Genomic DNA, 21,319 nt, shown 5'->3' with positions numbered 1-21,319 from the left:
TGCGTCCATATTGGAGTGGGTGTCACCATGTCCCCAAAGATGGCAGATGCTGTCCCCAGTGGGGATGGCAGAGGAAAGTGAAGTGGGGACAGTGGGTTAAGTGCAGGCTGCACATGTTGTGGAATGCGTGTAACATCCCATGTGTGACACCCCATTGCAGCCATGTGTCCTGCAGTTGGCATCTCACAGGGGACAGCCAGCAAGGCCACGCACTGGCAGCCTTTTGGGCACAGTGTGTGACAGCTGACAGGTGGCAGCTTGTGTGGGGCACCACAAAAACAGTTGTATGAACCAGTCCACGTGTGCCAGCCCATGCTGGGCCCCATGGTGCCACCACATGGGGAAGAGAATTGTCAGATGAGGAGGTGACATCATGCCATTGTGTCTCCAAGGGGAAGTGAGAGTGGATCTCCAGCCACTCCCCGTCCCCACTGCAGTCTCGCTGTCCCCAAGCTGCTCCTGCCTCATGGCACCAATGGCACTGGCCCTCATCCTGGGTGAGTGACAATGGGGATGTGGTGCCACGGGGGTTGGTGGCCCTGTGTGGGACCAGGACCGTGTCCCTTGCAGGTTGGTGGCTGTTGGCAATGAACAGGGCACAGCAGTGTGAGTATGGGGACAGAGGAAGAATGGGGAGAGTGGGAGGGGAGTGTGTTCAGGGTGCCATCAGAGGTACACAGGAGGGTGTGCAGGGACAAGGCTGACTGCTGTCCCCTGTCCTAGTGCCCAGACCCTCCCTGTCACTGCACCCCAGCCAGGGGGTGTCCCTGGGGGACAATGTCACCCTGCGCTGCCACCTGAGCCGGCTGGCTGCCTGGGTCTGGCTGTACCAGGATGGAGGTAGGACACACAACAAGTACCAGGACAAGGAGCAGGATGCGGTCGAGTTCTCCTTTGTTAGCACGAGTTGGGAGCATGCAGGGGCGTATCGGTGCCAGTACCATGTGTCTGAGCCACTGGGGACATCAGAAAAGAGCGATCCCGTGGAGCTGGTGCTGACAGGTGAGGGCACTGGGAATAATGGTGGGCCTTGGGCTGTACCCACAGGGTGGTGTCCCACCTCTCTGCCCTCCCTGCACACAGATCGCAGGTACCCCCCACCTGGCATTTCTCTGAGCTTTGAGGGACACGTGATGACAGCCATCAATATCAGTATCCACGTGGGGAGGGGGTCCAATGTCACCATCCAGTGCTGGAACTGGGATTATGGATCCTCCTTCCTCCTGCACAAGGGTGGGCACTCAGCCCCTGTCCAGCGCCAGGACCCCAGTGGTGGAGGAATGGCCACCTTCACCCTCTTTGGGGTGTCCCCAGCTGACACCGGCACCTACAGCTGCTCCTACCGCCCCTGGGGTCACCCCTTTGTGTCCTCACCCCTCGGGGACAGCGTGACACTTGAGGTGACATCCCCACCTACACGTCCAGGTAGGTCTGAGTCTCCCATGTCTATGTCCCTCGTATCACCCATGGGTGGCAGTGTCACCTCATCCTGTCCCCAGGGTGGTGGCTTCTGGGGATGGCATCACCCAAACACCCGGACTGCACAGGTGCCAATGGGGAATCCCGTGGGAGCCTGGTTGTGGCAGTGGCAGGGGGCTGTGCCACTGCCCTCACCTTCGGCCTCATCCTCATCACCTTCTTCCTCCTGCTTGCCTGCAGACGCCGGATACAGAGAACTGCCAGCTCTGGTGAGGAAGGGGTTAAATGGTTTCATCTCCCAGAGATGCCGCAAGCACTCACTGCTGCACACTGCAACCCCAGTCCATACCCTGGAGTTCCCATTTCCCTGACCATCCTGTATAAATCCCCCTACATGTCCTTCTGGGATCCCTCTGAGTTCCTCCATAACCGCGACCCTCCCCCTTTCCTCTTTTTGATGCAGGTGAACCCCTCAAGAGTTCCAAGGCCAAGGAGCTCCAGGTAAGAGTCTGTGTGTGATGACCTTAAATTCCAAACTGCTCCCTAAGCTCTCCCCCTCCCAGCAGACCATAAGAGGAACCCAAAACCCATGGTGAACCCAGAGGACCTCCAGTACTGTATGGCTTACCATAACTTTATCTGCACTCCCCAAACCCAACCCATGCACAACCCAAATCCACACTGTGGAGAGTCCCCACATCCTTCATCTCAGCCCCCATATTCCCTGAGGACATCCACACCCCAAGCTCAACACAAACTCCATGAACATCACAGAACATGAACCCAAAACACCACTCATTCGGACCCTTAGTGTCTGACCCACGGCGCTGACAATCTCTGCCAACTGTCAGATCTCCAAACCCTAAATGTCCACTGAATACCCCATGGGCAACCACAAACACCTACGTCATACCCATAGAAACTCCACAACAAAGCCTCTGCACACCCCTAAAACGTTAACCATCCCCCAGAACCCATGGGCACCCTCAAGCCAAGTAGTGGGAAGCCCTAAAAACACTTGTAGCATCCCTCAGAGTCTGACCCATGCAGACCCCGAATCTCAGGCAGCCCAGAACCACAAGCGCACTCTCTTGGCTATTACCCTACATACTGAGACCATTGGTTCCCCCACAAGCACTCTGGGGAACCCCATGGTATCACCCCACCGTTTCCATGTGTCTGCAGGTGCCACCAGAAGACAACGAGGGGCTGACCTACATTGAGCTGCAAACTGTGACCCCCAGCTTCTGCCGCCCTGGGGCCAGCACGGTCCCCCAGCCCCCTGTTATCTATGCTGAGGTGGGGTCTGGGAGACCCCACTGATGTCCCCCACGTGGGTTGCCTCCTTTTTGGAGTGCAAGAATGGAAACAGACACCAAGTTCCCCACTTGGGTCTCATTGATGCCCTCTGCTCCCGCAGTCCCACAAATCTCCCCAAATTTAACGTCCCCCAAATCCCCACCAGTGTGCACCAAATCGTCTCTAATCCCACTTCATCCCTGAACAGTCATCACTACCATCACAATCCGTCCTTATCACCTGGATTCCTTTACACCCCTGGACACCTCCAAAGCCTCCCCATACACACCCAAACTTCATCCAACACTCTTGTAGGACCCCCACAGCTCTGCACCAAACTCCACCAGCAGCCTTGAGGGATCCCTGGCTTGGTCCCAAGTCACCACAAAAGGCCCCATAACACTGCAGTGGTGTGTAACAACAGGCGTGCACGAGCCCACGAGTGCAATTCAAGGAGTGTTCTCACACAGCTGTCACTGTCAGCACTGCTGAAACGCACCGCCTCACTGTGCTCACATCCGCCACTTGGTCTCCATCAGAGCTCACAAGCGTCGATGAATGTCAGTGGGGCCATTATTTCTGCATGGGGGAATTCAGCTCTGTCCCATATCCGTGTCAGATGCAGTTGTGCCAATGTGTCCCCTCTGCTGCCGTCTGTCACGTGGCAACAAAAGGGGATGGGACACTGGTGGGAAGGTTCCACCTCCGCTGCTGTCCCACTGACATTCCCATCCGATGTCATGGGCCAAAGTAATAAACCTGCAGGTTTTACTTTCAGAATAGCCCTCATGAAGTATATGGTGTAGTTCAACTCTTACTAACTGTACTTTTTGATATTGTTCATTCAAACTAAAAAAGAGAGAAACAAATCCATAAAAAGTGTGAGAGCTTGTCCTTGTTTTTGTGAAACAAACGCATCAGTCTGGTTCAGTGAAAGCAGCTGCCGTTCTTAGTGAGCTCTCAGGTGTCTGTCAGGGAGTTCTGAGGGCATTTCCCTCCTCCTGTGCTCCGTCCTTGGCAATAGTTTGTCACAGATGTCCGTACCCCAAAGGGCCGTGCCATGGATGAGGCAGATGTGGAGCCATGGCTGTTTCTCTCTGCTCACAGGGGGCTCATGGAGTCTGGGAGAGACACACGGCCACAGTTCTGAGCTGAATGCCTGGCTGCAGCGCTGTGCATTCCAGCTGAAAATTCACAGCTCCTGTGTTTACGGATGATTTTCTCAGCACTTTGGAGCCCTGTTCCCCAATCCCTGCACACAGCTGCTTATTTCCACTGCTCACAGTTCTGAGCACCAACCCATAACCAGCCCTGTGGGACTGGAGTTCATCTCCTTGTCCCCAAAGGAACTCCTCATTCCTGAGGGGTCCCTCCAACCTTCCAGTCCTGCCCCAAAATACACCCACCATTCCTCTGGAAACCAAAACTCTTTGCAATCCAAGCCAAAATCGAGCCACCAGTCCTGTGGGACCTCAGATCTGTCCCCAGCCACCCCAAGGCCAGCAGGATCCACGTATCTGACCACACATGTGCACACCCGTATGTGAGCCTCCACATATGTGCCTCTGCTTCTGCTCATGTATCCGACATGTGTGGCACAGTCACACAGGCACAGCAGCTGTACACGTGTACTCCATGCTCAGTGCTCTGCCTCTGTGTGTGCGTGACATCATGTGTGTACACTGATCCACGTACAAAATAATGCACACCTGTGTGTCCTTAGCATGTGACAAATGTCTGTGTGGGTGTCACTGTGTCCCCAAAGGTCGCTGCTGCTGTCCCCAGTGGGGATGGCAGAGGAAAGTAGAGTGGGGACAGACTGTGGTGCCCAAGGTGTGTGGTGACAGCTGACTGGATGTGTTGGGGAACTTGTGTAACATCCCATGTGGGACACACCATTGGAGCCACTTGTGCTGTGTTTGGCATCCCAGGGGGACAACGTGCAGGGCCACGTGCTGGCAGAGCACTGAGGATGGTGTGTAACAACCAAGCGATGACAAACTGCAAAGGACAAAAAAAGGAGGACTATTTGCACAGCTCCATGTGAGCCACACTGCTGGGGACCCCACAGCGCCACTTCCCGTTTTGGCAGTGATTTCCACGTCAGGTGGTGACACCAAAACATCCTGTCCTAAAAGGGGAACTGACAGCAGCTCAACGCCAACCCCTGTCCCCACTGCCGTCTCCAAGCTGCTCCTGCCTCATGGCACCAATGGTGCTGGTCCTCATCCTGGGTGAGTGACAATGGGGACGTGGTGCCACAGGGGTTGGTGGCCCAGTGTGGGACCAGGACTTTGTCCCTTGCAGGTTGGTGGCTGGTGGCAGGAAGCAGGGCACAGCTGTGTGAGTATGGGGATAAGAGGAGAATGGGGAGAGAGGGAGGGGAGCGTGGTCAGGGGGCCATCAGAGGGGCAGAGGAGGGTGTGCATGGACAAGGCTGACTGCTGTCCACTGTCCTAGTGCCCCAACCCTCCCTGTCACTGCACCCCAGCCAGGGGGTGTCCCTGGGGGACAATGTCACCCTGCGCTGCCACCTGCCCCAGTCAGCTGCACAAGTTGAGCTCTACACGGAAGGATACTGGTGGTATGTAAAGCAGGCAGACATGGACATGGTACAGGACACGACTGAATTCCTCTTGGTTAGTGTAGAGAGGAAAGATGCAGTGAAATATCATTGCCGGTACCGTGTTTTGGAGCCACCAGGGACATCGGAGAAGAGTGACGCCGTGGAGCTGGTGGTGACAGGTGAGGACACTGGGGACAGTGATTGGCCCTGAGCTGACCCAACAGGGCCACGTCCCATTGCTGTCTCCCCTTTGAACACAGATCCCAAATTGCCCCCACCCAGTATTTCCATGAGCTCTGGGAGTAAAGTGGGAACAGGGACCAATGTCACCATCTGGTGCAGCAACCAGGAGAACAGGGGCACCATCTTCCTGCACAAGGATGGGCACTCAGCCCCTATCCAGCTCCAGGACCCCAGTGGTGGGGGCACGGCCACCTTCACCCTCTTTGGGGTGACACAAGCTGACTCTGGCACCTATAGGTGCTCCTACCGCTTTGGAGGCTTCTACCTTCTTTCCTCACCCCTTGGGGACAGCGTGACACTGGAGGTGACACGCGCACTTGCACTCCCAGGTAGGTCTGAGCCCCCATGTCGGTGTCCCTGGTGCCACTCCTTTCTGGCAGAATCTCTGCATCCCATCCCCATGGAGGTGATGTCCGGGGATGGGGACATGCACACTGCTGGACCCCACAGGTGATGAGAGGAGGTCCCATGGGAACCTGGTGATGGCAGTGGCGAGGGGCTGCGCTGCTGCCCTCGTCTTTGGCCTTGGCCTCTACTTTGTCCTCGATGCCTGCAGCCTCTGGATACGAAGAGATGACAGCCCTGGCGGGGAAGACAACTGAATCACTTTGGCACTCGAAAGAGCAGCTTTAGATCGCACCCAAGTATGCTCTGTTTCCTCTTGCACAGTTCATATACCCCCCAATCTCCCTCCCATACCTTTCAATACCTATACCTCCCTCCAGCTGTGTCCTTCCTCATCTTCCATCCCCTATAGGTGGATCAATCCCCTTAACTTTCCCCTCCCTCCACTTCCATGCACTACTGATCCCCCCTGTATTCTTTGGCACCCTCCATAACCCCCATCCCTCTCCCCTCCCCATTTTGATACGGATGCCCCCTCATCCAGGATGTCTGAAGCCATTCACTTCCAGGACAATGTCTGAGACATCGAATCCATAAACTGAACTTGCCCCCTGGGAACTCCTCCAAACCCCACTCTGAACTCCAAATCCTGTCCCTATGGACCCCGAGAGACTCTCAGCCTCATACGGCTTTCTTTGTCCCATGTGCATCCCCAAATCCAGCCCATGGGAAAACCAAATTCTATATTGCAGGAACTCTAGATGTAATCCACCAGCCTCTCCGGTCTTCTTCCAGCCCTATACAAACCCAGACACTATAGGCACCCCCAGATCTGAGCAAATACCACCCATGTAGTCCGCAGTGAGCTAAAAGTCCCAGAGAATCACCAAACTTACTGAACAGCCCCAGGTCCCAATGGCACTCCAAGCCATAGAGAAACCCCCAAATGCCATGCATAGGAATGCCAGTATCTCACCTACGGAGTCCTCAAATTTAAGCCTCCCCATATCTCTTAGCCCTAAACACTTATCAGAACTCTTATCAGGCACCCTCAATCCATAGTGAGACACCCCAAACACATGCTTAAATTCCCAAAACTAAGCAATTCCAGACTCCCAAGCCCAGCCCCACTGTTAACCAGTCTTAGCCACCAGAATCCCAAATACCCCCAGCCTAACATCCCCAAATCCTTACCAGTGTACTCCACGCCCCTCACGATGACACCAAATCCTCAACTCTAAATGCTCAATTCTAAACCCCAAAGCCTACCTTCTACTCCTCAGATCTGTGAACACACACTGGGACTGCAAATCCTTTCGAAGTCGGAGCATTGGTCAAAGAGTGGTGGGCAGCTGTGTTGAGCACCACTAATTCTGTAAGCATAAAAATGTTATTACTCTGAGGGCTGCCCTGCAATTCTGGATGCTTCTGCCCGTTTGTCTGCAGCGAGTGCTCGTGTGACAGCGGCCATGGATGCCATGTGCTCCTTGTGCTCAGCAGTGCCATCACTCTGGCACTGCAGGACCCTCACCGCGGGAACTCCTCACACGGGCACTCTCTGCTCCACAGAATTACCATCAAACAACAAAACGCATTTGCTGACATTTTCGGTGTGCTTGCTACCTCTCCAACACTTGCCATAACAAGGCTCTTGCCAGAACAACAGAGGCTGCAAAGCACCAGATGCTGTGAGATAACCGCACAGCCTGTGTGTGTCCACCAATGGCACTGCTTCACCGCAAGAACATTTCTGGCACACACACATTTCTGAGAAATGTTGTCATTGTGAACTCACTTCTTTACAACCTTGCGATGCTGCAGCTGCCAACCAACAGACAGGAAGGGATGCCCAGAGAAGCTGCATTTTGTGCTGTCTCCTTTTTGCCAGTTGGAGACTTCAGCCATTGGATGAGCACTCCCATCCCCCCTTCTGCTCCGGCACTTAAACTCCTCAAAACGGACCATGATTGCTTTTCTCCATCTCTCTCTCTTACATTCTTTCTGTCCTACTCTCCATTTTCTCTCTTTTCTTTCTTTTTCTCTCTCTTGCTCATTTTCCTCCCTGTCATCTTTTACTCTTCTTCTGCAGCAGCCAGAACCTACATTTCCCTGGAAGCAGCAGATCAAGCAATAACACCACTGTCCAAGGATCCCTGATCCGTATCACTCAATAATTGTTCCTAGGAAGTCCCCTAATTTTGTTGCAGGGCAGCTGATTGGTTGCTGCTGGAAAGTTCAATAAATGCTCTTCTGTTGCTCCTCTGAGTCCCTGTCTGACTCTGTTGCCCTGGAGACCGCAGGAAAGCACAGACTGCACTCTTGGAGAACTGTGCAGAGAGTCTGGCATCCCTTGGGGGACAACATTCCAGGGCACACACTCACAGCCCTTTGGGGTCAGTGTGTGACTCCCCAGTGTTGACAGGCGTCTGGGGCACCTCAAGAGGCAGAGTGTGCAGTGAACACTTCTCCACTTGTCCCACTACAAAAAGACACCACAGCGTCACCACTGCTAAGGGCTCACATTGCCACATCAGGAGGTGACATCACATCATCCTGTGCCCTGGGGGAAACTGAAAGTAACTCTCTGGCCACTCCCTGACCCCACTGCAGTCTTATGGTCCCCAAGCTGCTCCTGCCTCATGGCACCAATGGTGCTGGTCCTCATCCTGGGTGAGTGACAATGGGGACGTGGTGCCACGGGGGTTGGTGGCCCTGTGTGGGACCAGGACCGTGTTCCTTGCAGGTTGGTGGCTGGTGGCAGGAAGCAGAGCACAGGAACGTGAGTATGGGGACAGGGGGAGAATGGGGCCAGAGGGAGGGGAGCGTGGTCAGAGGAACATGAGAGGGGCAGAGGAAGGTGTGCAGGGACAAGGCTGACTGCTGTCCCCTGTCCTAGTGCCCAGACCCTCCCTATCGCTGCACCCCAGCCAGGGGGTGTCCCTGGGGGACAATGTCACCCTGCAATGCCACCTGCCCCAGCCGGCTGCACGAGTTGAGCTCTACAAGGAAGAGAATTCGGGACTTAAAAAGCAAGCACACATGGACATGGTACAGGACATGGCTGAGTTCCCCTTGGTTAGTGTAAAGAAAGAAGATGGAGTGAGATATCAGTGCCAGTACTGGGTGCTGGAGCCACCAGAGACATCGGAGAAGAGTGAACCCATGGAGCTGGTGGTGACAGGTGAGGGCACTGGGGAAAGCAGATGGCCTTGGGCTGTTCCCTCAGAGCTGTGTTCCATCCCTGTCTCCTCTCTGCACTCAGATCCTAAGTATCCCCCAGCCAACATTTCCCTGATCCCCAAGGAACGTGTGGAGACGGGGACCAATGTCACCATCCAGTGCAGCAACAAGGAGTATGGGGGCACCATCTTCCTGCACAAGGATGGGCACTCAGACCCTCTCCAGCACCAAAAACCCAATGATCAGGGCACAGCCACCTTCACCCTTTTTGCAGTGACCCCAGCTGACTCTGGCACCTATAGGTGCTCCTACCGCGTTGGGGGCTCTTACCATCTGTCCTCATGCCTCGGTGATAATGTGACCCTGGAAGTGATTGCCAGATCTGCATATCCAGGTAGGTCTGAGCAACTCTTTCCATGCTCCACTTCTCAGCTGTGGGTGACCCTGTCTCTGCATCCCACTTCCATTGAGAAAGGGGCTGGGTACAGGGACAGCTCAAACACTTTGACACCACAGGGGACAATAGGGGTCCCAGCTTGAACCCGGTGGCAGCGGTGGCTGGGAGTTGTGCTGCTGTGATTGTCATCATCCTCATCCTCATAGTCTCATTCCTCCTTGCTGCCCAGAGAAGACGAATACAGAGAGATGAGAGCTCTGGTGGGGAGGGGTTAAATGGCTTTGATCCCCCATAAATCCACTATAAATCCCCACTGGTGTTGATTGGTACCCCCGTAACACCTCCCCCCTCTCCCCTTCTATTTATGACTCAGGTGCCACCAGAAGCCCCGAGGCCGTGCAGTTCCAGGTCAGTGTCTGGGTCAGGGGACCCCTAACCCCAATCTGCCCCATTACCCCTGCCCCAGACCTCACCTGGGTGAACTCGTGGCTGTGGATTAAACGTGTGTGCACCATCCCACGTGCACAACAGGTGTCCAGATACACGTGTGGGACACACTGAAGTCTGTGCCTCTGTGTGTGTCTGTGCGATGCTGTGTGTGTGCACCAACAGCTGGACACATTGCTGCTCATGTGTGTCCTTAGCATGTGCTCCCTGCGTCAGCACTCACCAGCCAAAGACTGGGACTAAGGATTGTGGGCTGAGGGGTCCACAAATTGTAGATTTTGCATTTGCATGGGCTGGATACAGGTGGTGCACATAAATGTCATGGTATGAGTCCAGGGCTAGGGTCATTTATGGGCCTCATGGGAAGGATGTGGGTCTCCATCGTGATGTTTTCTGTGCACCCCAAGGTGTGAACTGGGATGTGGGATCCACTGACTGACCCAGGATGAGGGCCAGCGCCATTGGTGCCATGAGGCAGGAGCAGATTGGGGACAGCAAGACTGCAGCCGAGAAAGAAAGTGGCCGGAGAGCTGCTTTTAGTTTCCACCGGGGTGCAGGATGATGTGATGTAAGCTCCTGATTTGGCACATCTGTGGTGCACATCTGTGTTAGGACAAGTGGACAGGTGTTCACTGCACTCTGAGCCTCTTGAGGTGCCCCACACACGCTGTCAACACTGGGGTGTCACACACTGACCCCAAAGGGCTGTGAGTCTGTTCCCTGGCATGCTGTCCCCCAGGGGATGCCAGGCTCTCTGCACAGTTCTCCAAGAGTGCTGTCCGTGCTTTCCTGGGGTCTCCAGGGCAACAGAGTCAGACAGTGACTCAGAGGAGCAACAGAAGACCATTTATTGAACTTTCCAGCAGCAACCAATCAGCTGCCCTGCAATAAAATTAGGGGACTTCCAAGTAAAAATTATGGAGCGATACGGATAAAGGATAATTGGACAGTGGTGTTATTGCCTGATTTGCTTGTTACAGAGAAATCCACATTTAGGCTGCAGCAGAAGAGAAAAAGATGACAGGGAGGATAATGAGGAAGAGAGAGAAGAAGAAAGAAAGGAGAGAAAATGGAGAGAAGCAGAGAAAGAACATAAGAGAGAAAGATGGGGGTGGGGGGGAAAGCAATTGTGGTCCATTTTGAGGAGCTGGACCTGCAGTGCTGGAGCAGAAGGGGGGATGGGAGTGCTCATCCAATGTTTGAGGTCTCCAACTGGCAAAACGGAGAGAGCACAAAATGCAGCTTCTCTGGGAATCCCTTTCTGTCTGCTGGTTGGCAGCTGCAGCATTGCAAGGTTGTGAAGAAATGTTTAGAAGAAACTTGTGAAGAGTTTACACTAACAGGTTTGTCCAAAATGTGTTTGTGCCAGAAATGTTCTTGCGGTGAAGCAGCGCCACTGGTGGACACACAAAGGCTGTGCGGTTATCTCACAGCATCTGGTGCTTTGCAGCCTCTGTTGTTCTGGCAAGAGCCTTGTTATGGCAAGTGTTGGAGAGGTAGCAAGCACACCGAAAATGTCAGCAAATGCGTTTTGTTGTTTGCTGGTAATTCTGTGGAGCAGAGAGTGCCCGTGTGAGGAGTTCCCGCGGTGAGGGTCCTGCAGTGCCAGAGTGATGGCACTGCTGAGCACAAGGAGCACATGGCATCCATGGCCGCTGTCACACGAGCACACGCTGCAGACAAACGGGCAGAAGCATCCAGAAGCCCAGGGGGAGAGGGGGGTGGTTGAAGATATAAATGCAGAACACACAGGTGATGATAAAATCTATTTACTAAGACTTAGGAGAGAAATATTATGAGGTTTAAGGGGGATCAGGAAAGATTTGGCGGTTAGAGTGGAGAATTCAGGGATTTGGTGGGTCTGGGAATGAGATAATGTGCATAGGTGAGGATTTGGGGATGTCAGATATCTCGGGATTTGGGGATGAAAGGGTGGGATCACTATGCCATGGAGCTCCAAGCAGGGAATTTGGGGTGTGTCCCTTTCAGAGCTCCTTAAAAATGAGGCACCGCGGGTGTGGGGGTATCAGCGGGGGTCCCCCAGTATCCACATGGGTGTGGATAACGGGGAGCTGAAGGGTGGCAGCTGCCCTGGGTGGCCGGGGGACCAGGGGTCACAGCATGAATCTCGGTGTAGCTCAGACGCTCACTGTCACTGGGGGGCACCTGGAGACACAGGGGAGCAGCGGGGTGCCACCATGGGGTCTCCAACAGGCTTTGGAGGGGGATTGATGCTTCTGGTATTTGGGAGTGGTGTTCAAGAGGGTGGGTGTGGAGTTGTGCTGTCCTTCTATTTGAGGATCCCAAGGGGGATGTTTGGGGGTCCTGCTGTGGTTTGGGTGTGCTCAAATGGTCTGAGAGTGTTTAGGGATTGTGGGATCGCAGGGGATTAGATTTGTCATCCCTGTGGGTTATACTTTGGGGTTCCATATGTGCAGCTTTTGAGGGTTCCCCTTAATCGGTTTGTGAGAGCTTTTTGGAGCCTGAGACACGTTTAGAGCCTGGAGAGCTCCAATGAGTGTGAAGGCTGAGATTTGGAGTCTGGCTCTACCACAGCATTCAGAATTTGAGTCCCCCATTCGCTGGATTTGAGAGATTACCTATCAAGTTAGGGTAAGCCATATGGGGTTGGTGGTCCTTTGGGGAAATTATGAGCAGGGTTTGGTGAGGCCCCAAGGGGAATGCTGGGATTTGTGTCCCCTGACCCAGACACTGACCTGGAACTGCACGGCCTCTGCATTCAGGGGGGCTTCTGTGTCAGCAACTGGAGAAGGTGGGAGTTATGGGGAGGTCATGAACCATGCTCAAGGAGCCTGAAGGGAATCTATAGGGGCAGGCAAGGGCCACCTGGGAGGAACTATATTGGATAGAAGTGCAGGCACGGAACACTGGGGGAATCAGGAGGGGATGGTAGACATTTAAAAGCTTCCTCACCACAGTTCTCATCTCTCTGTATCCAGAGGCTGCGGGCATCGATGATGAAGAAAACTGCAAGGCCAACGACGAGTGCAGCCACAAAGCCCCTCAGCAGTGCCAGCACCAGATTGGCACGGGACTGCTCCTCAGCACCTGTGGCGTCCGGGTGTTTGGGTGTCTCTACTGCCAGCCACAAGCCCTATTCAGCCCGGATGCAGCAACACAGCCTCAACCATCCGTGGCAGGGAGGGCACGCAAATGGGGTGCTCAGACTTACCTGGGGGTGCAGGTGTGGGTGTCACCTCCAGAGTCACGTTATTGCCAAGGGGTGAGGACAGAAAGGGGTGACCCGAGGGGCGGTAGGAGCACCTGTAGGTGCCGCTGTCAGTTGGGGTCACCCCAAAGATGGTGAAGGTGGCTGTGCCCACCACATCGAGGTCCTGGCGTTGGATGGGGGCTGAGCACCCATCCTTGTGCAGGAGGAAGGCGGCCCCATAGTCCTTGTTCCAGCACTGGATGGTGACATTGGTCCCCATCTCCACACATTCCTCAGGGCTCAGGGAAATGCTGGGTGGGGGGAAACTGCGATCTGCATGAGCGAAGGGACAGCAGTGGGACACGGTCCTGTTGGGAGCAAGCAGAACCATCTGCTGTCCCCAGTGCCCTCACCTGTCAGCACCAGCTCCACAGGATCACTCTTCTCTGATTCCACTGCTGACCAAGACACCTGGTACTGACAAAAATATCTACCTGCGTGCTCCCGATTTGTGTTCAAGAAGGAGAAGTCTGCAGTGTCCTGCTCCTTGTACTTGTAATTGCTGTGTATCCAACGTCCTTCCTTGTACAGCCGGACCCAGGCAGCCAGCTGGGGCAGGTGGCAGCGCAGGGTGACATTTTCCCCCAGGGACACCCCCTGGCTGGGGTGCAGTGACAGGGAGGGTCGGAGAACTAGGACAGGGGACAGCAGTCAGCCTTGTCCCTGCACACCCCCCTGTGTACCTCTGCTGGCACCCTGACAATGCTCCCCTCCCTCTCTCCCCATTCTCCCCCCATCTCCATACTCACAATGCTGTGCTCTGCTCGCTGCCACCAGCCACCAACCTGCAATGGACACGGTTCTGGTTCCATACAGGGCCTCTAACCCCCTTGGCATCACATCCCCATTGTCACACACTGAGAACGAGGGCCAGTGCCATTGGAGTCATGAGGCAGGAGCAGCTTGGAGACAGTGAGACTGCAGTGGGGACAGGGAGTGGCGTTGTGCTGCTGCCAGTTCCTCTTTTGGACAGGATGGTGTGATGTTGCCAACTGATGTGGCAATCATAGCCCAAATGGGAAGTGGCATGTTGGGGTCCCCAGAAATGTTGTACACATGGAGCTGTGCAAATAGTCCCCGCTGGTATGTCCTTTGCAGTTTGTCTGGGCTTGGGTGTCACACACAAAGTTCTGCCAGCACATGGTCCTGCACTTTTCCCCCCATGGAATCCCAAACACAGGACATGGCTCCAAAGGGGTGTCCCCCATGGGATGTCACATGTGGTCCCCAACACTTCCAGCTGGCTGTCCCTACGCACTTCAGGTACCACACTCCGTCCCCACTGTGCTTTCCTCCACCATCCCCACTGGGGGCAGTAGCAGGGACCTTTGGGGATGCAGTGGCACCACGCAGGCATAGGATGTGCTATGGACACACAGGCACAGTGGAGCACACGTGTGGCACAGACATCGATCAACTCTAAGGAAATGTTTTGGCAGAGAAGGAGCACACGTGTTACACCAATGTGGTGCGTACCTGCTAAGGACACACTTGTGCATTGCTGTGGTCACACACAGGTTTACAGACATGATCTCACACAAAGATACACAAAAGCATGGCGTTACACAAGCAGTACATCTGTGTGTACATCTATGAAGTATATTTGCAAAACACAACTGTTCACCTCTACTCATTGATTCCCAACCCATCCCTGAGCTGCACCCGCTCACCCCATGCAGCTCTCCTCAGAGTTCCATTTCTCACCCGATGCCATATGGTGTGGGAGATGCCTTTGGCACTGCAGGTCAGCTGTCCTGGTTCGGTCCCCTCTCAGCTCCTGGTGCCCCCCAGCCCCTCGCTGGCAGCACAAGGCAAGAAGCTGAGAAACGGAACCACTCTCAGCTCTGTGCAGCACTGCTCAGCATCAGCTGAACCACCTCTGTGCCATCAGCATTGGTTTTCTGAAGCCAAAACTCACAGGACACAAGGAAGCAAATCAGCTTTATCCCAGCTGAAACCAGGACAATACCCCGCCATGTTCCATACAGCTTACATCAGGCTCAGGTCCCACTGTTTCCCATGCAGCCTAATTAACCACCATCTCCTATCCTGTGTTTCAGTACACATACACACACAGCATTTCCGCGGTCCCTTGGTCATCCCTGTGAAGTGTTGGTGGAGCTCATTGAGTCCATGGTTTTGGGCTCCATCAGCAGTGCAGGGTGCGCTTGGTGGCTGTGACTCGTGGTGTTCACCAGGGGTGGGTGCTGGATCTGGTGCTGTTCAACATCTCCATCAGTGACCTGGACAAAGGGATGGAGTCCACCCTCAGCAGGTTTGCAGGTGGCACAAAGCTGGGAGGAGTGGCTGACACACCAGAGCTCCGTGCTGCCATTCTGCACCATTGGGTTGGGCTCTCTTGAGTGGTGTGCAGTGACTGGACGAGGGGCAGCGGGCACAAACTGGAGCTCAGGAAGTTGCATCAAATCATGAGGAAGAACTGCTATGCTGTGCGGGAGACAGAGCACTGGAACAGGCTGCACAGGGAGGTGGTGGGTTCTCCTTCACTGCGGATAATTAAAACCCACTTGGAAGCTTTCCTGTGCAACCAATGGCAGGGAAACAAGTTGAGCAGAGAGGTTGGATTTGGAGAACTCCAGAGGTCACTTCCAACCCCACCTTCTGGAATTCTGTGGTATGACCTGGCTGAGAATCTGGGCTAAACACAAGTCCTGTGGCAGGGGTTGGATCAGCCAGTGTTTGGTGGAGGGATTTAAAAATGTCCATCAACACTTGGCACTCCTGTGGAGCAGAGAGTGCCCGTGTGAGGAGTTCCCGCGGTGAGGGTCCTGCAGTGCCAGAGTGATGGCACTGCTGAGCACAAGGAGCACATGGCATCCATGGCCGCTGTCACACGAGCACACGCTGCAGACAAACGGGCAGAAGCATCCAGAATTGCAGGGCAGCCCTCAGAGGCGAGAAGCAGCGCCAGCGCAGTGAAGGGAACAGCCCTGAGAGCTGTGATGGATGGCACCGAGTGAAGGAACAGCTGAGCGCTGTGAGCAGCAGCTCTGAGGCTGCTGTACCGCTGAGAGCAGTTGTGTTGGAACACGCTCTGCTCACAGCTGTCGGGATCTCCACCCATACTATGAAAGGGTGCTGAAGGATCGGATGGCAAGGAAAGGAGGCTGTGGTTAGAGATGAGCATTTAGGGGTTTGGTGTGATTGGGAAGCACTTGGGGGATCTGGCAAGGACTTGATGGTGCTAGATGAGGTGAGATCTGGGAATCATTGAGAGGGAGCTCAAAACATTGAATTGGGTTCTCTTCCACACTGTGCATCCCAAAAATGAGACACGCTGGAGGGAGGCCTTGGTACGGTCTGCCAGCGCTCACGTTAGCATTGGTAACTGGGGGCTGTGGAGTGGTGGGTCCCCCCATGAGGCGGCATCTCCTGGTTGGCACAGATCAGTCCCTCACTGTCACCAGGGGTCACTTGGAGACAGTGGAGAATGGCTGCGGAGCTCCTCTGTATGGAAGTGAGGAGGGACAGCTCTGTGGGAAGTGTGAGTGGTGATCGTAGTTGGTGTGTTTGGGACCTGGGGGGGCTTTGATTTGGAGTCCCATTGGTCCAAAACTGGGACATCCCACTTTGTGAGGGTTTGTGGGGTCCCACTACGTGGTCTGGGGCTGCTCACACTGTCAGGGGGTTGTTTAGGGCTGGGAGATGCCTAGGGCCTCCAAAAACTTTGATCTGGGGCCTGGGGAGCTCTCCACAATGCAGATTTGCGCTTCCCCATGGTGAGGATCTGGGGCTGCACATAAGTGTAAAATAAGCCATATGAGGAGGAGGGTGCAATTGGAGGATGGGGTGTCCACGGGGCAGGTTGGGATTTAGGATCCCTCACCTTTAGGTTTCCCTTACGTGAAAGTGCATGGCCTCGGGGATGTTTGTGTCAGCCCCTGTGTGAATACAGGAGGGGAAGAAGGTTGGGGTTATGGAGGGTGAAAGGGAAGTGATGCTTGTAGGGCATGTGGGGACATAGAGGGAATGGCAGGGGAGTCAGGTGATACTTGAATAAATTTCTAGGGGATCAGTAAGGGATGGACATCCGTGCACAAGATGACTGGGGTAATGTATGAGGGCTGGAAGGGGAAATAGAGGGATATGTGGGGGCATTTATAGGTGATGGAAGGGGAGCAGGGGACACTTGGGAGAATCGATAGGCAACCTGTAGTGGATCGAATGGCACACCTGGTGCATTCTACAGGAGAAGGGAAGAGGAGGAAGGGGACAACTGGGGAGTTCTGTAGGACATCAAAACCATCTAAGACTTTCCCCACCAGGCCTCACATCTCTGTATCCAGTGCCTGCGGGCATCGATGACAAAGAAGATGCCGAGGCCAAAGATGAGGGCAGCAGCGCAGCCCCTCACCACCGCCAGCACCAGGTTCCCATGGGACACCAACTCAGCACTGTGGGATGCAGGTATTTGGGTGTCTTCATCCCCAGCATCACCTGCAGAGGGATGGGATGTGATGACTCTGCCACCCATGGGTGACACTGGGGGCAACAAAATAAGGAGGTTTGAACCTACCTGGGGGTGTGGGTGTGGGAGTCACCTCCAGCGTCACGCTGTCCCCAAGGGGTGAGGACACAAAGGGGAAGTTCCTGCTGCGAGAGGAGCACCTGTAGGTGCCAGAGTCTGCCAGGGTCACTCCAAAGAGGAGGAAGGAGGCCGTGCCAGCACCATCAGGATCCTGGCGCTGGACAGGGGCTGAGCAACCATCCTTGTGCAGGAGGAGGGAGGTCCCATTATCCTTGTTCCTACATTGGATGGTGACATTGGTCCTTGTCTCCACACACAGGGTGACGTTGCTCCCCATCTCCACGCATCCCTCCCGGCTCAGGGAAATGCTGGGTGGGGGTGAGTTGTAATCTGTGTGCAAAGAGGGGTCAGCAATGAGACATAACCCTGTGGGCATCGACCAGGGCCACCCATTGTCCCCAACACTCTCACCTGTCAGCACCAGCTCCACGGGGTCACTCTTCTGCCATGCCCCCCATTCCTCTGACACCTGGTACTGGCACCGATATGTCCCCGCATGTTCCTTACTTGTGCTAACAAAGGAGAACTCTGCCGTGTTCTGTACCTGGTGCTTGTACATGCAGGAGAGGAATCGTTCTTCCTGGCAGAGCCGGACCCGGGAAGCTGGCTGGGGCAGGTGGCAGCGCAGGGTGACATTGTCCCCCAGGGACACCCCCTGGCTGGGGTGCAGTGACAGGGAGGGTCGGGGCACTAAGACAGGGGACAGCAGTCAGCCTTGTCCATGCACACCTTCCTCTGCCCCTCTGCTGGCCCCCAGACAATGCTCCCCTCCCCTCTCCCTGTTCTCCCCCCATCTCCATACTCACGATGCTGTGCTCTGCTTGCTGTCATCAGCCACCAACCTGCAAGGGACACGGTCCTGGTCGCACACAGGGCCACCAACCCCCGTGGCACCACGTCCCCATTGTCACTCACCCAGGATGAGGGCCAGTGCCATTGGTGCCATGAGGCAGGAGCAGCTTTGGGACAGAGAGACCGCAGCAGAGACCGGGAGTTTCAGGAGAAGCAAACTTATTTCCTCTTTGGGCACAGGATGGAGACATGAAGTCTCCACCTCATGTGATAAATATCCATAATGTCTGGTGGCACTTTTGGTTTCCCAGTGACAGACACAGAGCACTGCACACAGTCCCTGTTGCTGTGCTCCACACAAGCTCTTACCTCTCAAGTGTCACACTCAGACCACAAAGGGCTGCCAGCGCGTGGCCTTGCACTGTCCCCCATGGGATGCCAAACACAGCTCCCATGGCTCCAATGGAATATCCCACAAGGCATGCCACATGCTGTCCCCAACACGTCCGGCCAGCTGTCACCATGCGCTTTGGGTACCACACTCTGTCCTATGTGCTTTCCTCTGCCATATCCACAGGGATCAGCAACAGTGACCAGCCGGGGACACAGTGACATCTGCACAGATGGGGAGTGCTCACACTGAGGGCACTGAATGATCACAGTGCCCGATAGGGCAGTCCGTGCTTTTCTGGGGTCTCCAGGGCAACAGAGTCAGAGTGAGGGAACAGCTGAGCACTGTGAGCAGCAGCTCTGAGGCTGCTGTACCGCTGAGAGCAGTTGTGTTGGAACACGCTCTGCTCACAGCTGTTGGGGTGTCCAGCCTTCAGCCCCACGTTGGGCACCACAAGGCCTGCGGTGCTGTCACCCGGCAGCAGCTCAGCAACACACAGCCCTTCTGTCACCAAGCCCCCTCTTTATGGGTTGGGGAGGGATTCAAAGAAAGACAAAACTCATAGGCTGAGATAAAAACTATTTACTCAGACCAAAAGGGAAGAGAGAAATAACCGTAGCGGTAAAAACATTTCTATGCTTACTAAATCAGTGATGCTCAACACAACTGCCCACCGCTCTCTGACCAGTGCTCCAACTTGGGAAGGATTTGCAGTCCCTTCTGCAGTGTGTGTCAAGAGATTTGGGGAGTACAAGTAAGGATCGTGGGGTAAGAATTGAGCATTTAGGTATTTGGTGTCATTGTGAAGTGCATGGGGTCTCTATGCATGGCATTTGGGCGTTCCACTATTGCTTGGGATGCCCATGGGATCTGGGGGCCTTTCCAGGAAGTTTGGTGATTCCCTGAGACTTAGAGCGTGCTGCAGACTACTTGGGTGCTATTTGCTCAGATCTGGGGTTGCCTATAGGGTCTGGGAGATTTTAGGGCTGGATGAGCACCAGTGGGGCTGGAGGATTACATCTGGACTGTAGATTTTGGGTTTCCCATGGGCTGGATTTGGGGATGAACATAAAGACAGAGTAAGATGTATGAGGCTGGGAGTCTCTTGGGGTCCATAGGGACAGGATTTCGAGTTCAGAGTGGGGTTGGGGGATCTCCAGGGGGCAGGTTGTGCTTAGGGATTCCCTGATCAGATATTGTCCTGGAAGTGAATGGACTCAGCCTTCCTGGGGGAGGGGCATCTGTATCAAAATGTGGAGGGGAGAGGGATGGGGGTTATTGAAGTCACCAAAGAGCACGAGGGGGTCAGTAGTGCATGGAAGTGAAGGCAGGGGAAAGTTAAGGGGATTGATCCACCTATAGGGGATGGAAGATGAGGAAGGACACAGCTGGAGGGAGGTATAGGGATTGAAAGGTATGGGAGGGAGATTGAGGTGTATGTGAACTATGCAAGAGGAAACAGAGCATACTTGGGTGTGATCTAAAGCTGCTCTTTCGAGTGTCGAAGTGATTCAGCTGTCTTCCCCACCAGGGCTGTCATCTCTTTGTATCCAGAGGTGGCGGACATCGAGGACAAAGTAGAGGCCCAGGCCAAAGACGAGGGCAGCAGCGCAGCCCCTCACCACTGCCACCACCAGGTTCCCATGGGACCTCCTCTCATCACCTGTGGGGTCCAGCAGTGTGCATGTCCTCATCCCCGGACATCACCTCCACGAGGATGGGATGCAGAGACTCTGCCAGCAACGGGTGGCACCAGAGACTCCGAAATGGGAGGCTCAGAACTACCTGGGGCTGCAGGTGCTGGTGTCACCTCCAGTGACATGTTGGCCCCAGGGGGAGAGGACAGGAGCTAGGAGGTGGTTACAAGATAGGGACACCTATAGTTGCCCATGTCAGCTGGTGTAACTGCAAAAAGAGTGAATGTGGCTGTGCCCCCACGATTCTGGTCCTTGTGCTGGACAGGGGCTGAGCTCATCCTTGTGCAGGCAGATCGTACCCCATATTCATGGTTGCAGCACTGGATGGTGACATTAGCCCACATTTCCACACACTCCATGGAACTCAGGGAACTGCCAGGTGGGGGATAACTGTGATCTGAGTGCACAAAGGTAACAGCAATAGAACACAGCCCTGTGGGGACAGCCCAGGGCCATCTGCTGTCCCCAGTGTCCTTACCTGTCACCACCAGCTCCACGGCATCGCTCTTCTCCGATGCCCCTGGTGGCTCCAACAACCAGTACTGACACAGATGTTTCACTGCATCTTCCTTCTTTACACTAACCAAGGGGAACTCAGCCATGTCCTGAACCATGTCTATGTCCTCCTGCTTTTCAAGTCTCCAACGGCCTTCCTTGTAGAGCTCAACCTGTGCAGCCAGACAGGGCAGATGTCACCACAGGGTGACAGTGTCCCCCAGGGACACCCCCTGGCTGGGGTGCAGCGACAAGGAGGGTCGGGGC

The 21,319-nt window shown here is 54.7% G+C and overlaps 5 protein-coding genes across 6 annotated transcripts; 3 read left to right on the top strand and 2 right to left on the bottom strand.

The window, feature by feature from the left end:
• Positions 1-704: 704 nt before the first annotated feature.
• LOC149914229 (T-cell-interacting, activating receptor on myeloid cells protein 1-like) lies at positions 705-2,879 on the top strand (the record flags this gene model as incomplete). The annotated part of the gene is made up of 5 exons (XM_090127540.1): positions 705-1,002; positions 1,084-1,425; positions 1,548-1,688; positions 1,883-1,920; positions 2,605-2,879. Coding segments are annotated over 5 exons (957 nt in total), but the record flags the coding sequence as incomplete, so codon positions are not given.
• An 804-nt stretch (positions 2,880-3,683) lies between these two features.
• On the top strand, positions 3,684-8,123 carry LOC149914228 (T-cell-interacting, activating receptor on myeloid cells protein 1-like). 2 transcript variants are annotated; one of them, XR_016460670.1, is made up of 7 exons: positions 3,684-4,952; positions 5,026-5,061; positions 5,179-5,463; positions 5,545-5,856; positions 5,978-6,171; positions 7,156-7,247; positions 7,442-8,123. XR_016460670.1 is itself a non-coding variant. In XM_090127868.1 (6 exons), exons 1-5 carry the CDS (start codon positions 4,922-4,924, stop codon positions 6,127-6,129), a joined length of 816 nt encoding a protein of 271 aa, XP_089983994.1. In that variant the 5' UTR covers positions 3,684-4,921; the 3' UTR covers positions 6,130-6,171; positions 7,156-8,123. The 2 variants fall into 2 exon arrangements, 1 of the variants encoding a protein (XP_089983994.1); XM_090127868.1 differs by having other exon boundaries at positions 7,156-8,123.
• Positions 7,342-10,891, top strand: LOC149914227 (platelet glycoprotein VI-like). Its single transcript, XM_090127539.1, has 5 exons — positions 7,342-7,482; positions 8,483-8,651; positions 8,769-9,053; positions 9,135-9,709; positions 9,823-10,891. Exons 1-4 carry the CDS (start codon positions 7,342-7,344, stop codon positions 9,590-9,592), a joined length of 1,053 nt encoding a protein of 350 aa, XP_089983665.1. The 3' UTR covers positions 9,593-9,709; positions 9,823-10,891.
• A 539-nt stretch (positions 10,892-11,430) lies between these two features.
• Positions 11,431-14,429, bottom strand: LOC149914226 (osteoclast-associated immunoglobulin-like receptor). Its single transcript, XM_090127538.1, has 6 exons — positions 14,396-14,429; positions 13,482-13,760; positions 13,090-13,401; positions 12,831-12,995; positions 12,614-12,660; positions 11,431-12,062 (listed from the first exon to the last, which is right to left on the bottom strand). Exons 1-6 carry the CDS (start codon positions 14,427-14,429, stop codon positions 11,892-11,894), a joined length of 1,008 nt encoding a protein of 335 aa, XP_089983664.1. The 3' UTR covers positions 11,431-11,891.
• Positions 14,430-16,771: 2,342 nt separating this feature from the next.
• On the bottom strand, positions 16,772-18,343 carry LOC149914225 (platelet glycoprotein VI-like). The gene is made up of 4 exons (XM_090127907.1): positions 18,089-18,343; positions 17,666-18,007; positions 17,422-17,586; positions 16,772-17,030 (listed from the first exon to the last, which is right to left on the bottom strand). The coding sequence occupies exons 1-4, from the start codon at positions 18,234-18,236 to the stop codon at positions 16,978-16,980; spliced, it is 708 nt and encodes a 235-aa protein (XP_089984033.1). The 5' UTR covers positions 18,237-18,343; the 3' UTR covers positions 16,772-16,977.
• Between the last annotated feature and the right edge of the window lie 2,976 nt (positions 18,344-21,319).

Source organism: Phasianus colchicus, chromosome 31 (genome assembly GCF_987193195.1).
Source record: "Phasianus colchicus chromosome 31, bPhaCol1.hap1.1, whole genome shotgun sequence".
NCBI classification, from domain to species: domain Eukaryota; kingdom Metazoa; phylum Chordata; class Aves; order Galliformes; family Phasianidae; genus Phasianus; species Phasianus colchicus.
Note: the sequence above shows the minus strand (reverse complement) of the source record. Positions and strands in the feature narration are given on the sequence as shown.

Coding starts and splice junctions, on each gene's coding strand:
- LOC149914228 (XM_090127868.1), top strand. CDS start 4,922: ATGGCACCAATGGTGCTGGTCCTCATCCTGG. Junction 4,953..5,025: donor GGTGCTGGTCCTCATCCTGG/GTGAGTGACAAT, acceptor TGTCCCTTGCAG/GTTGGTGGCTGGTGGCAGGA. Junction 5,857..5,977: donor ACGCGCACTTGCACTCCCAG/GTAGGTCTGAGC, acceptor TGGACCCCACAG/GTGATGAGAGGAGGTCCCAT.
- LOC149914227 (XM_090127539.1), top strand. CDS start 7,342: ATGGATGCCATGTGCTCCTTGTGCTCAGCAGTGCCATCACTCTGGCAC. Junction 8,652..8,768: donor AGGAAGCAGAGCACAGGAAC/GTGAGTATGGGG, acceptor CCCCTGTCCTAG/TGCCCAGACCCTCCCTATCG. Junction 9,054..9,134: donor CATGGAGCTGGTGGTGACAG/GTGAGGGCACTG, acceptor CTCTGCACTCAG/ATCCTAAGTATCCCCCAGCC.
- LOC149914226 (XM_090127538.1), bottom strand. CDS start 14,429: ATGGTGGAGGAAAGCACAGTGGGGACGGAGTGTG. Junction 13,761..14,395: donor CACAGTGGGGACGGAGTGTG/GTACCTGAAGTG, acceptor CCCCTGTCCTAG/TTCTCCGACCCTCCCTGTCA. Junction 12,661..12,830: donor ACAGAGAGATGAGAACTGTG/GTGAGGAAGCTT, acceptor CACCTTCTCCAG/TTGCTGACACAGAAGCCCCC.
- LOC149914225 (XM_090127907.1), bottom strand. CDS start 18,236: ATGTACAAGCACCAGGTACAGAACACGGCAGAGTTCTCCTTTGTTAGC. Junction 18,008..18,088: donor CGTGGAGCTGGTGCTGACAG/GTGAGAGTGTTG, acceptor CTTTGCACACAG/ATTACAACTCACCCCCACCC. Junction 17,031..17,421: donor CAGGCACTGGATACAGAGAT/GTGAGGCCTGGT, acceptor GTATTCACACAG/GGGCTGACACAAACATCCCC.